Source organism: Anolis sagrei, chromosome 2, assembly GCF_037176765.1.
Source record: "Anolis sagrei isolate rAnoSag1 chromosome 2, rAnoSag1.mat, whole genome shotgun sequence".
Lineage (NCBI taxonomy): Eukaryota > Metazoa > Chordata > Lepidosauria > Squamata > Dactyloidae > Anolis > Anolis sagrei.
Window position 1 is genome coordinate 170,657,603 of NC_090022.1, and position 12,765 is coordinate 170,670,367.

General features: G+C 38.9%; 1 protein-coding gene across 17 annotated transcripts in view; it reads right to left on the bottom strand.

Moving 5' to 3' along the window:
- Positions 1-12,765, bottom strand: part of ADGRL3 (adhesion G protein-coupled receptor L3) — a 388,836-nt gene that overhangs the window by 152,822 nt on the left and 223,249 nt on the right. For all 17 annotated transcript variants that reach the window (XM_067464127.1, XM_067464130.1, XM_067464131.1 and 14 more), the window contains 3 exons: positions 9,688-9,871; positions 7,094-7,216; positions 5,071-5,279 (listed from right to left, as the gene is read on the bottom strand). In XM_067464127.1, the coding sequence (XP_067320228.1) occupies positions 5,071-5,279; positions 7,094-7,216; positions 9,688-9,871 (516 nt within the window). The remainder of the gene's footprint in view (positions 1-5,070; positions 5,280-7,093; positions 7,217-9,687; positions 9,872-12,765) is intronic.

Genomic DNA, 12,765 nt, shown 5'->3' on the forward strand with positions numbered 1-12,765 from the left:
AGGCATAAAAGCAGAGGTCAAGATATTGCAAGTACTACCTCTTCATGCTATACAAGTGTTTCTTATTTCAGGAAAACGTTTGTTTTTTTCAAGACCGGCAGCCATCCTAGATTACATTGAGCTCTCCAGAACTATTTTATTCTGCTTCCTCTGTAGAAAAAAGTTTAATGAGTCCATGTGGTTAAAACAATGGTAGTCGCTTATTGCTGGATCATGGCCATTCTCCTTCTGTAGCCAGGATAAGGGAATTCTAGGTTTGTTGCATGTCAAAGTTCTTGATGGCAGGAGGACAACAAATCCAATAAATAACAGTTGAAAAAGCAAAAATGAAATGGTAGAGTTGATGATGAAAAGTGAAAAATGTGACCAAAAGAAATCATGTACAAGGTCTTTTTTCCATTTTCAGATAAAAAGATATCTTAACACACACATTAAAATGTAACTAGATTTGCAATGTGTGCCTAAAAGATGTGAGATATTTGAAAAAAAAGTCTTAAAATTAAGTTTTTATTGAGCGAATTGATGGCATACAATTATGTCTAATTGTAGTGTATAATTGTAATTGTTTGTACTGGTATTGAATTTTGCCATTACTTATGTGTAAACCGCTTTGAATCCCCCTCGGGGTGAGACAAGCGGTATACAAATACTGTAAATAATAATAATAATAATAATAATAATAATAATAATAATACAGAATGTGAGAAAGCAAACAAATACACATAATATAGGTATGCCATTCCCTCAAACCCACCTCCTCCTCCCCTGCCCATGAACCATGATTTCTGACACCACGCGGTGTATAACTAATATCTCAAAAAACAAAACAAAACCCCAAATCTACCTTTATCCTACATTAGTAAGTTCTCTTTGTGACTACTCTGAAATCTAGCTTAGTCTTCCTTTCTAGATATACAAATGCAAGCCTCCATTTCTTAACAAAGTCTTCCTCCCTGTATGCGTTTGGACAGTCTGACCATTTGGATACGTTCAAATAATTTTTCTCTCCAGTCCTTTAGCATGAGCTCTTTTTCTTCTTTATAAGATTTTTTTGCCAATATTATTCTCGCTGCAACAAAACTCTATTGACAGATTTCTACATCTTCTTTACTGATTTTTTTTTAATCAAACAGCCCCAAGAGGCACATCTTTGGATTTTTCCTAATTTTTTTAGTGATCATATTATTTGTTTATTTAATCACGTTTCCCCAAAAAGTTTGTACCAACGTATAGGTCCATCATCTCCAACAATCCCTCCAGCCTGGTGAGATTTATCTATTTTAGCTATTATCTCCGATGTTATATAGCTTCTATCAAACATTTTGTACATGTTCTCTTTAATAGATCCTGCTATCGAACATTTAAATTATCTTTCCAATAAATATTCTCAATTATCTAACTCAATATTTTCCCCTAAATATTTAGGCCATGAGATCATTGCTGTTTTTATTCAACTATCTTCTAGGTCCTCAAACTTTTTAAACAGAGGGCCAGGTTACAGTTCCTCGAACTGTTGATGGGCCGGATTATAATTTGAAAAAAAAAATATGAATCAGTTCTTATGCACACTGCACATTATTATTATTATTATTATAACTTTATTTGTACCCCGCTAGCATCTCCCGAAGGACTCGATGCGGCTTACATAGGCCAAAGCCTCAAAACACAGTACAACAATACAATACCTAAAGCAAATTAAAAACAGTTAAGCAGAATAAACAATAACAGTAACAATACATCGAGACACTATTAAAACTGGGCCGGCCAGAGTAGGGGTACAGGATTAAAAGTGGTGATGTGGCGGGAGGCATGTAGGATTATAAAATAAGTGCAGTGTGCAGTGTGCAGTGATCTTAGTTCTACTAAAGTGCTTCTAGGACTTGGTATTGGAGGTTCCTAATCTGAAAAGGCACATCGGAACAGCCAGGTTTTCAAATTCTTTCTGAAGACTGCCAATGTAAGGGCCTGTCTAAGATCTTTTGGGAGGGCGTTCCAAAGTCGGGGGGCCACCACAGAAAAGGCCCTGTCTCGCGTCCCCACCAAGCGCGCTTGCGACGTGGGCGGGATCACGAGCAGGGCCTCTCCAGATGACCGAAGAGAGCGTGTGGGTTCATAGACGGAGATGCGGTCATATCTTATTTGTAGTGCAAATAACACTTTAAAACAATAAATAATTAAAATGAAGAACAATTTTAACAAATATAAATTTCTTAGTGTTTCAATGGGAGATTGGGCCTGCTTTTGGCTGATGAGATAGGATTGTTGTTGTTGTTGTGTGCTTTCAAGTCGTTTCATACTTAGGTTGACCCTGAGCGAGGGCCGGGTAAACGACCTTGGAAGGCCGTATCCAGCCCCCGGGCCTCAGTTTGAGGACCCCTGTTCTAGGTTGTATTCTGATATGTACCTATATAATCTGGAAATCAATCCCTTATTCCTCTTCTCCAAAATGCTCTTCAATTCCAATTTTCTTTTAGCAAATCTTACTTTATTATCTTTTTAAAATCTATTGTATAATTGATGATAGAAAAACCAATCATTTATCCCTAACTGTTCTCTTCCTTTTAATTTCCAGTGCTCTTTTTCTTTAATTAAATACTCCGTATAAATTCTCATTTCCTCGCTAAAAATTGGATTTAACCTTGCTTCCAGAGGACGCAGTCATAACAGGGTTTTTTTTTGTTCCATCCCCGTCTCATATCTTTTCCAAACTGCTGAAAGACTAGTTCTTATGGGATGTCTGTGGAAGTCTCTATTAATCTTATCTTTTCCATACCATACATACGCATGCCAGCCAAATCTTAGGTTGTATCCCTCTAAGTTGAGTAAAGCTTGATTTTCTAATCTTACCCACTCCTTTAGCCAGCTGAGACTTACCACTTCGTAATGATACCTAAGATCTGGCAGTGCTAAGTCCACTCTCTCTTTGGCATCTATTAGGTTTTTGTAAGCAATTTTAATTTTTTGCCCATTTTATATAAATTTGGTCAAATCCTTTCTCCAAAGTTCAAGCATTCTCACTTCTTTTATTATTAGTAGATTTTGGAATAAAAACAGCATTTTGAGTAAGATCAACATTTTTATCACTGCTGTTCTCCCCACCCAAGTTAACTGAATCCTTTGGCATCCTTCCACATTTTCCTTAAAATTTTTCTTAATTATTTTGAAATACGTTATTTTTATTGGTGAGCCATAATCTTAGATATTTTGGATCCTGCCACCTTACTATACTTAATAGTTTCCATCATGGGTACAGAGATCATATGACCCCTCTGTTATGCCAGCTCCACTGGCTGCCGATTAGCTTCCGGGCACAATTCTAAGTGCTGGTTTTGACCTATAAAGTCCTAAACGACTCCGGCCCAGTCTACCTGTCCGAACGGATTCCCCCCTATGAACCATCAAGATTATTAAGATCTTCCGGAGGGGCCCTGCTCTCGGTGCCACCTCCTTCACAATCGCGTTTGGTGGGAATGAGGGACAGGGCCTTCTCGGTGGTGGCTCCCCGGCTTTGGAACTCCCTCCCACTAGAGATTAGATTTGCTCCCTCCCTCCTGACTTTCAGGAAACTAATAAAGACCTGGCTGTGGAATGTGGCTTTTAAGGACTGATTTCATAACCTTCGTCCACATGTAAGGAGGAGGATGAACTGTGACTATGACTGTGATTGTATGATGATTTGGCTTGGGTAATGAGATGATGATGTTTTTACTGTACGATTTTAATCTGTAATGTTGATGTACTTTGTTTTTGTATATTATTGTAATTTGCATATATGCTGTAAACCGGCCTGAGTCCTTCGTAGAGGTGAGAAGACCGGTATAGAAAACTTCTAAATAAATAATAAATAAATAAGCTTTGAATACTTTTTAATAGGTCTTCTATAATGCATACCATATCATCAGCATATGCTTTGACTGTGAATTCGTGTTCTTTTATTTCCACCCCTTTAATACAGTTGTCTTTCCTAATCCTAATATTTAATATTTCTAACATCCATATAAAAAGCAAGGTGACAAAGGACACCCTTGTCTCGTTCCTTTTTGAATCTAAATATAATTTGACATTTGGCCGTTTATCGTTAGTTTCAATGTTTGTTTTGCGCAAGTAGCACTGACCACTCTTTTAAATTGCTGATCTACCCCATAATGAACCAATACTTTTACTATAAACTTCCAGCAAACGTTATCAAATGCTTTCTCTGCATCTAGAAATAAAAGCACAATTTCTCTGTTAGGGTCTTGTTCAGCAACCTCTAGTAGGACCATTCTCACATTTTGGTTTACCTGTCTGTTTGGAAGAAAGCTTGCTTGGTCTTCATGTAAAATCTGAGCTAGGATTAATTTTAATCTATTTGCTAAAATTTCTGTAAATAGTTTATAATCACAGTTTAGTAAGGAAACTGGTCTAAAGTTCTTAATTCGTTCTACATCTCTGTCTTGTTTGGGAATGAGTACTATAGTTCGCAATCACGTCTGGTGGGAACGAGACAGGGCCTTCTCGGTGGTGGCTCCCCGGCTTTGGAACTCCCTCCCACTAGAGATTAGATCTGCTCCCTCCCTCCTGACTTTCAGGAAACTAATAAAGACCTGGCTGTGGAATATGGTTTTTAAGGACTGATCTCATAACCTCCGTCCTAATGGAAGGAGGAGAATGAACTGTGAACTGTGACTATGACTGTATGACGATTTGGCCTGGGTAATGAGATGATGATGTTTTTACTGTACGATTTTAATCTGTAATGTTGATGTACTTTGTTTTTGTATATTATTGTAATTTGCATATATGCTGTAAACCGGCCTGAGTCCCTCGTAGAGGTGAGAAGACCGGTATAGAAAACTTCTAAATAAATAAATAAATAAATAGTTGCCTCAGCTCACGAATCCAAAATCGCTCTTTTTTGAAGCACTTGGTTCATTACTGAGAAGAGAATTGGAACCAGTTCTTCTTTATATGTCTTATAGTAAAAGACAGAGAACATGTCTGGGTCAATACTTTTGGCATGTTTTCAGGAAAACAGGAAACGCAAACAGCTGAAATATATGGTTTCCTTCACTGTTGGTATCTACTTACCTTAATGTGCCTGACAGTGAACACCACAGGATCAGCCAAAAAAATCTTATTGCTGAATTCTTTGTTTATTGCTGCTGTGATAATCGGAGAATTGACTATTAAAGAATGATTTGTTGACATTGCTTCCACCCCCAGTTTCATGGAGGCGTTCTCTGTGGACAGGTAGGGGCCCAGGTTGTTGTACAGGACAAAGGCCACTCGGATTTCACCTAGAAAGAAAAACAGGATAATGGGTAAATAAGCACCAGAATAATAATCCCTTTCTCTAATGCAGAAAAGTCATTCTTAAATAAACAATTTTGTCTCATAAGGAGCTGCAATAATGGATAGGGATTTTTCCCATAGCAAGTTCAAATATGTTTATGTTATCTAGTTCACAACAAAGCTAACCCAGGCATATGCATTTGGGGGATTTCTGTTGGTCATGGGGGTTCTGTGTGGGAGGTTTGCCTCATTTCTGTCGTTTGTGGGTTTCAGAATGCTCTTTAATTGTAGTGAACTATAAATCCCAGTAACTACAAATCCCAAATGTCAAGGTCTATTTCCTCCAAACTCCATCTGTGTTCATATTTAGGCATATGGAATATTTGTGTCAAGTTTGGTCCACATCCATCATTGTTTGAGTCCACAGTGCTCTCTGGATGCAGGTGAACTACAACTCCCAAACTCAAGGTCAATGCCCACCAAACCCTTCCAGTGTGTTCTGTTGGTCATGGAAGTCCTTTTTCCCCCAATTCGGTTCAATTCCATCGTTGGTGGGGTTCGGAATGCTCTTTGATTGTAGGTGAACTATAAATCCCAGCAACTACAACTCCCAAATGACAAAATCAATTTTTTTGAGTGAAGGACATACATTGGGTTGTTAGGTGTCTTGTGTCCAAATTTGGTGTCAATTCGTCCAGTGGTTTTTGAGTTATGTTAATCCCACAAACAAACATTACATTTGTATTTATATATACTAGCTGTCCCCTGCCACGCGTTGCTGTGGCCCAGTCTGTGTATATATGTTTTGTGTGTGTATATATGTGTGTATATATTTCTGTATATGTGTTTGCGTATATATATGTGTGCGTGCGTGTGTGTGTATATATATGTGTGAGTATATATTTGTGTATTTATATGTGTACATGCAGATTGTGTATGTGTGTGTGCTTGTCTATATGCATATTTGTGTGTATATGTATGTATGTATGTGGATATGTATATGAGTGTGTATGTATATATGTATGTGTGCATGTATATGTGTATATATGTGTGTATGTATATGTCTGTGTGTATATAGGTATATTTATGTGTGTTTGTACATATATGTGTGTGTGTGAATGCGTGCATGTGCATATGTATATGAGTGTTATGTGTATATGTATATATGGAGCATTTTTTTGGATTTTTAAGTCTGTTCCACTGGGTTTTTGTGTGTGTATGTGTTTATGGGTGATGGACACATTGGCCTAATATGTGTATTGTGTCCAAATTTGGTGTCAATTCGTTCAGTGGTTTTTGAATTATGTTAATCCCACAAACAAACATTGCATTTTTATTTATATAGATTAACACCTGCAATGGAATCACCTGCACAATTTTTTTCACCATGAGGTATCATTCCTAACTTAACTAAATAACGTGGAAAGCAGCAGCACTCTACCAACTCCTTTACTGAATAAGCAGCACACTAACAGACTAACATTATACCATAACCTGTCTTTCAAAGGGAACAAAAATATATCATCTAATCATCAAGGAGAAAACAAAATAGTCCATAGTTCTGTGACTGAGGACAAACTTTGTAGGCCAAAGGTCCCAGTTTTTCCTCACCACAGGAGTTGTAGTATGGATTTCTGACATGTGTCCTAGAAAACTATTGACAGTCAAAACAATTGGTACTGGGGAGAAGCATACTTGGTCCATGTTGTTATACTAACAGTTGCAGCAAAAAAAACAACAAAAAAACCAAACAAACCCTGAAACCACGTATATCAATACATACTTTAAAAACAAAACCATTCTGAACTGCCAAACTTACCATTTCGACCATTCTGTTTCAATGTGTTTGCTGACAGCTGGATAGTACTACCATAGACTGTATTCTGTGGAAACTTCAGGCCTTCCAAGTTTCCTTCGGTACTTAATCTTGCTACTTCCAGCTCTATCAATATGAAAGAAGTGAACACTGAATGCATGGAAATCAAAGAGACCAACTGGTAACAAATATTGAGGGCCAAATGAGAGTTTTCTATTTTTTTGAATGCAAAATTGTTTATTAAAATCTACTAAGATGCAGAGTACATCTATGTTTAAGAAATATAAACTTAATTGAACACATTCGAAATATCCCATCTTCTAATAAACTGACATTCTCATCCCAATTTGTTCTTCCTACTTTCTGCTCCAAAATGAAATGGTTTACTTCTATACCTCCCTCAAAGGCCACTAATGCCAAAGCTTTCCGGTTTTGTTCTTAAATACATAGTCAATAACACATTTTTCTCATAAATGGAAAATTCAAGAGTTGAGGCACTATTGCAGGACCACCCCACCCTCCCCCCACCCGCCCCGCAAAGCAAAACTGTCAGATGTCTCCTTATGGTTTTGGAAAATGGGAAATCATAGAATGCTAGAGTTGGAAGAGACCTCATGGGCCATCCAGTCCAACCCCCTGCCAAGAAGCAGGAAAATTGCATTCAAAGCACCCCCGACAGATGGCCATCCAGCCTCTGTTTAAAAGCTTCCAACGAAGGAGCCTCCACCACGCTCCGGGGCAGAGAGTTCCACTGCTGAACGGCTCTCACAGTCAGGAAGTTCTTCCTCATGTTCAGATGGAATCTCCTCTCTTGTAGTTTGAAGCCATCTATCTTCCTTCGCTCAGCCTTCCCTATGGTCCAGCTCTCACATTCATAGATGACTTTATTTCCTGGAGGATGGACTGGTTGGATCTTCTCGCAGTCCAAGGCACTCTCAGAACTTTCCTCCAACACCACAGTTCAAAAGCATCTATCTTCCTTCGCTCAGCCTTCCCTAAGGTCCAGCTCTCACATCCGTAGATTACTACAGGGAATACCATGGCTTTAACTATGGGGATCTTCGTTGCCAGTGTGACGTCTCTACTCTTCACTATTTTATCGAGATTGGACATTGCTCTCCTCTCAAGAAGTAAGCATCTCCTGATTTCCTGGCTGCAGTCTGCATCTGCAGTAATCTTTGCACCTAGAAATACAAAGTCTGCCTCCACATTTTCTCCCTATATTTCCCAGTTGTCAATCATTCTTGTTGCCATAATCCTGTTTTTTTTAATGTTTTGCACTTTTTTCTTTCACCTTGGTTATAAGGCTCCTCAGCTCCTCCTCGCTTCGGCCATCAAAGTGGTGTCGTCTGTATATCTAAGGTTGTTAATGTTTCTTCCAGTAATTTTTACCCCAGCCTTGCATTTGTCAAGCCCCGCACATCGCACAATGTGTTCTGCATACAAGTTGAATAGGTTGGGTGAGAGGATACAACCTTGCCGTACGCCTTTCCCAATCTTGAACCAGTCTGTTGTTCCATGGTCTGTTCTTACTGTTGTTACTTGGTCCTTATACAGATTCCTCAGGAGAGAGACAATTTGGTATGCCCATACCACCAAGAACTTGCCACAATTTATTATGATCCACACAGCCAAAGGCTTTAGAATAGTCAATAAAACAGAAATAGATGTTTTTCTGAAACTCCCTGCCTTTCTCCATTATCCAGTGGATATTGACAATCTGGTCTCTCGTTCCTCTGCCTTTTCTAAACCCAGCTTGTACATCTGGCAACTCTCTCCATGTATTGCTGGAATCTTGCTTGCAGTATCTTGAGCATTACCTTACTGGCATGACAAATAAGGGCCACTGTACGGAAGTTTGAGCAGTCTTTAGCATTTCCCTTTTTTGGTATGGGGATATAAATTGATTTTTTCCCAGTCTGATGGCCATTCTTGTGTTTTCCATATTTTCTAGCATCATCTTTCAAGATTTTAAACAGTTCAGCTGGGATCCCGTCGTCTCCTGCTGCCTTGTTGTTAGCAATGCTTTTTAAGGCCCATTCAACCTCACTCCTCAGGATGTCTGGTTCTAATTCACTCACAACACCATCAAAACTATTCTTGATATTATCATCCTTCTTTTGATCTCTTCAGCTTCTGTTAGGTCCCTGCCATCTTTGTTTTTTATCATGCCAGTTTTTGCCTGTTTCCTTTTGCTTTCTTCCTTTCTTGGGCTACTTTCAGTGTCTCAACAGACAACCATTTTGCTTTCTTGGTTTTCTTTTTCTTTGGAACGTACTTTGTTCCTCTGACAAAAAACATAAACATTCCAAACTTTTGCAGGTGACTTGATCTCCCTCATCATCTATTTTTAGTAGGCTTAAGTAGGGAATGGAACAGAACTCCCTCAACCTCTCCTGAAAAACAGGCCTTACCTGTTTGCCTTGCTCTTATATTCCAAGCTCCGGGGACTGGAATTGTAACTTAGAGAGAGCTAGCGGCTGAAACCAGAAGCCCCATCGATTTTACAGAAGTATGGTTTATTGCTAGAAAACCAGGTAAGAGTATAATGGAATACCAGTGAAACATATTCCCCTCTTATTATTTCTGCTACTTACGAATATTGTCAGTACTCTCCCTCACAATATCAGTCTTGAGAAGGTTGTCAGCCAGCACGAAGGCACTTTCTTCCACAGTGTCCAGTAACATGGTTGCTGCACGCAACTGATCACTTGCAGGTAGATCCCGCCAGGCATTCAAAGCCTGTGGCTGAAGGAGGTTGTTGACAGTTTCAACCATAGCCTATGAAGAAAAAGAAAAAAGTTGATTTTTTTTTTGTGAGACTCTTCCTCCCATTACTAGGAGGTTGTATTGGTAGACTACAAGGGATGTTACTTTATGTATTTATTTATTTATTTATGACATAAATTTATTTATTTACACCTACTTCCTACCATTTCAAAGTTGGTGTGCTGCTTCACCTTCCTATTTGTCTCCTAAATTCCAGTTAGCATTTCCAACATCATCCTTAGCTGACTGAAAGTAAGCCTGAAGTGTTCCAAGCATGTGGCCCCAGTACTAAGAGCTCATTCTGGGAGGCCAGTAGGGAGACAGGAGTTGTGAGTCTCTCTCACACACAAGCATGCACACAGAGGTGGGCCAGTTCTGGCTCCACAGAGCCATTAAATCTGTGGAGCCAGAATCAATTGTAATTTCCCCAATATTACAGTTGTCCACAATGCGAGCTAAAAGTCAGAATTTCATTTTCCCAGTAGCTGTCAAAAAGAGAATAAGGAGATAAATATCTTAAGAGTGTAATAGAACGGAATAGAATGAATAAGAATCAAACACCAACAATAATAAAAGACAACAACAACAATCAAAATATAGATATAATCAGATTTGTGCACAAATTTATATACATAACATAACAAGAACATAAAAAGAGACAAAAGAAGAGAAGGACAATAAAAAATAAGAACAATTAAAAATAAACAAAATGAAAACAAACAAAATAGAATAAAACAAAACAAAACAAAACAAAGCAAAACAAAAAGAAGAAAGAAGAAGACCGTCACCCCAATAATGGAAAAAACAGAGAGACATCGAGTCTTGGGCAAGAAGAGAAAGCTTGGACCTGGAGATACTGGAAGCACACTTTTCCAGTAGTGACCAGCCCTCGGGTCATCTACGTGTTCTTTTTATTCCCTACCCTACTACACCCCCCCATTCCTCTAATTTTTTTCTCTTTCTTCTCTCATTTTATCTTAACGTTTATCTCTTTTCTCCTTTCCCCCCTCCTGTCTCCTCTCCCTCGCGTTCTTTCCCACTGGTTTTTCAACACTTTACTTTATTCACATTGTTCCTTCACATTGTTCCCCCACTTTTGATGTATACTGACTTATTTTATCATAAAATATAATCTTAACTTTTTCTACTTCTTTCCTATCCAGCTCTGTTCTCGGGAGAACATATTCTAAATAAAAACAATTTTAAAAAAAAGAGAACAGCAGCTGGATGAGCTCTCATAATTGTGGGCCCAGACTGATCTTCTCTGTCCTTCTTGACCAATAATATAACTATGTTATATTAATCGTATTGCTTATTGTTTTTTGTTTTATTGATGTGTTGTTGGGCTTGGCCTCATGTAAGCCGCCCTGAGTCCCCTTGGGGAAGATGGTGGCGGGGTATAAATACGTTTTATTATTATTATTATCATTATTATTATTATTATTTTGTGTAAGGCAGGGAGACTGGTAGTCACTTCTTGGTTGATGGGTGAGTTGGCTTGGAAGATAAATTTTGATCACAGATGTCCCCTTACAGCTTGGTTTGTTGTAGAATCAGTTACAACATATTTAATGCAATGATTGAAATTGTACCTCACTAACAAGGTTAAAATTTGTGACTGAGTTTTCATTAATGCCAACCTTATGTCATTTTCAACATTTAATCTGTTTTTTGTTTTTGTTTTCATTTGAAGAAGTGAGATAATAATATTTATTTATTTATTTGATCAGTCATATGACCATTTCAAAATAGAACACGAGTAAAAAACAAAGCAACAAGGTGAAGGCAGCAGCCGACCTTCTATTTATAGTCAGAATCTTATTTTCCTGGTTCTTCTTTCAGAAGTGAGATATGTGGAAACAGAGGGGAGCAAAACTAGAAATGTAAGCATGGTGACATTTGGATAATGTGATTTTCCTTTTTAGAAATTTTCATAGCTCACTACTGCTCGACGACCCCACCGAAAATGCTTTGCGAGCCCATTTGGGGTCATGATTCACTGGTTGGGGGTTGTAATAGGCTAGTTGAGGACCGGTGATGTGAAGTCCGATAAAATGGAGACTCTGTGGATTGGTAGTCTCCTAAGCCTGGGCCATAAAAGGAGGATCCCAGCGGAGGACCAGTCATACAGCACCATCCAAGACAGCCAAAGAACATCGGCAACAGGGAGCTTGGAGGAGAAGGCAGTGTTTGTCCATTGCAGGCTGCCTTTGACCTCAGCCCCTGGTGACTGGCTCCTTGCAGACTTGGCCCTGACTGCCTGGCTGAGGCAAGGCACTGCCTTAGGATCATGAGAGGGGAAGGGGGAGGCCCTGGTAGGGTGCTTAAAGGATTGGTCCAATGTTTTATTTGTGTATGTTTTTTTTTTTGTCATGTCAGGAGTGACTCCTGGTGTGAGAGAATTGGCCGTCTGCAAGGACGTTGCCCAGGGGATGCCTGGATGATTTTTTGATGTTTTTATCATCCTTGTGGGAAGCTTCTCTCATGTCCCCGCATGAGGAGCTGGAGCTGATAGAGGGAGCTCATCCGCCTCTCCACGGATTCGAACCTGTGACCTGTCGGTCTTCAGTCCTGCCGGCACAGGGGTTTAACCCACTGCGCCACCGGGGGCTCCACCGTGTATGAGGTTATTATGTTTAATGGTTTTAAATGTTATTTATATGCTTATTGCTTCTAGTGATTCTATGTTATGTTTTATATGATTTGTATAATGAGGCATTGAATTTTTGCTTAGATGTATGTTATATGCTGCTCTGAGTCCCCTGAGGGGTGAGAAGAGCAGGATAGAAATGAAGTAAATAAATAAATAATAAATAATAGAAACTGGATAAACAACCAAGCTTGGGGATAATCCTGGGTTCACTGTTGTCACTGAAAGGTTCAGTGCTTGCATGGCTAAAAGTGAC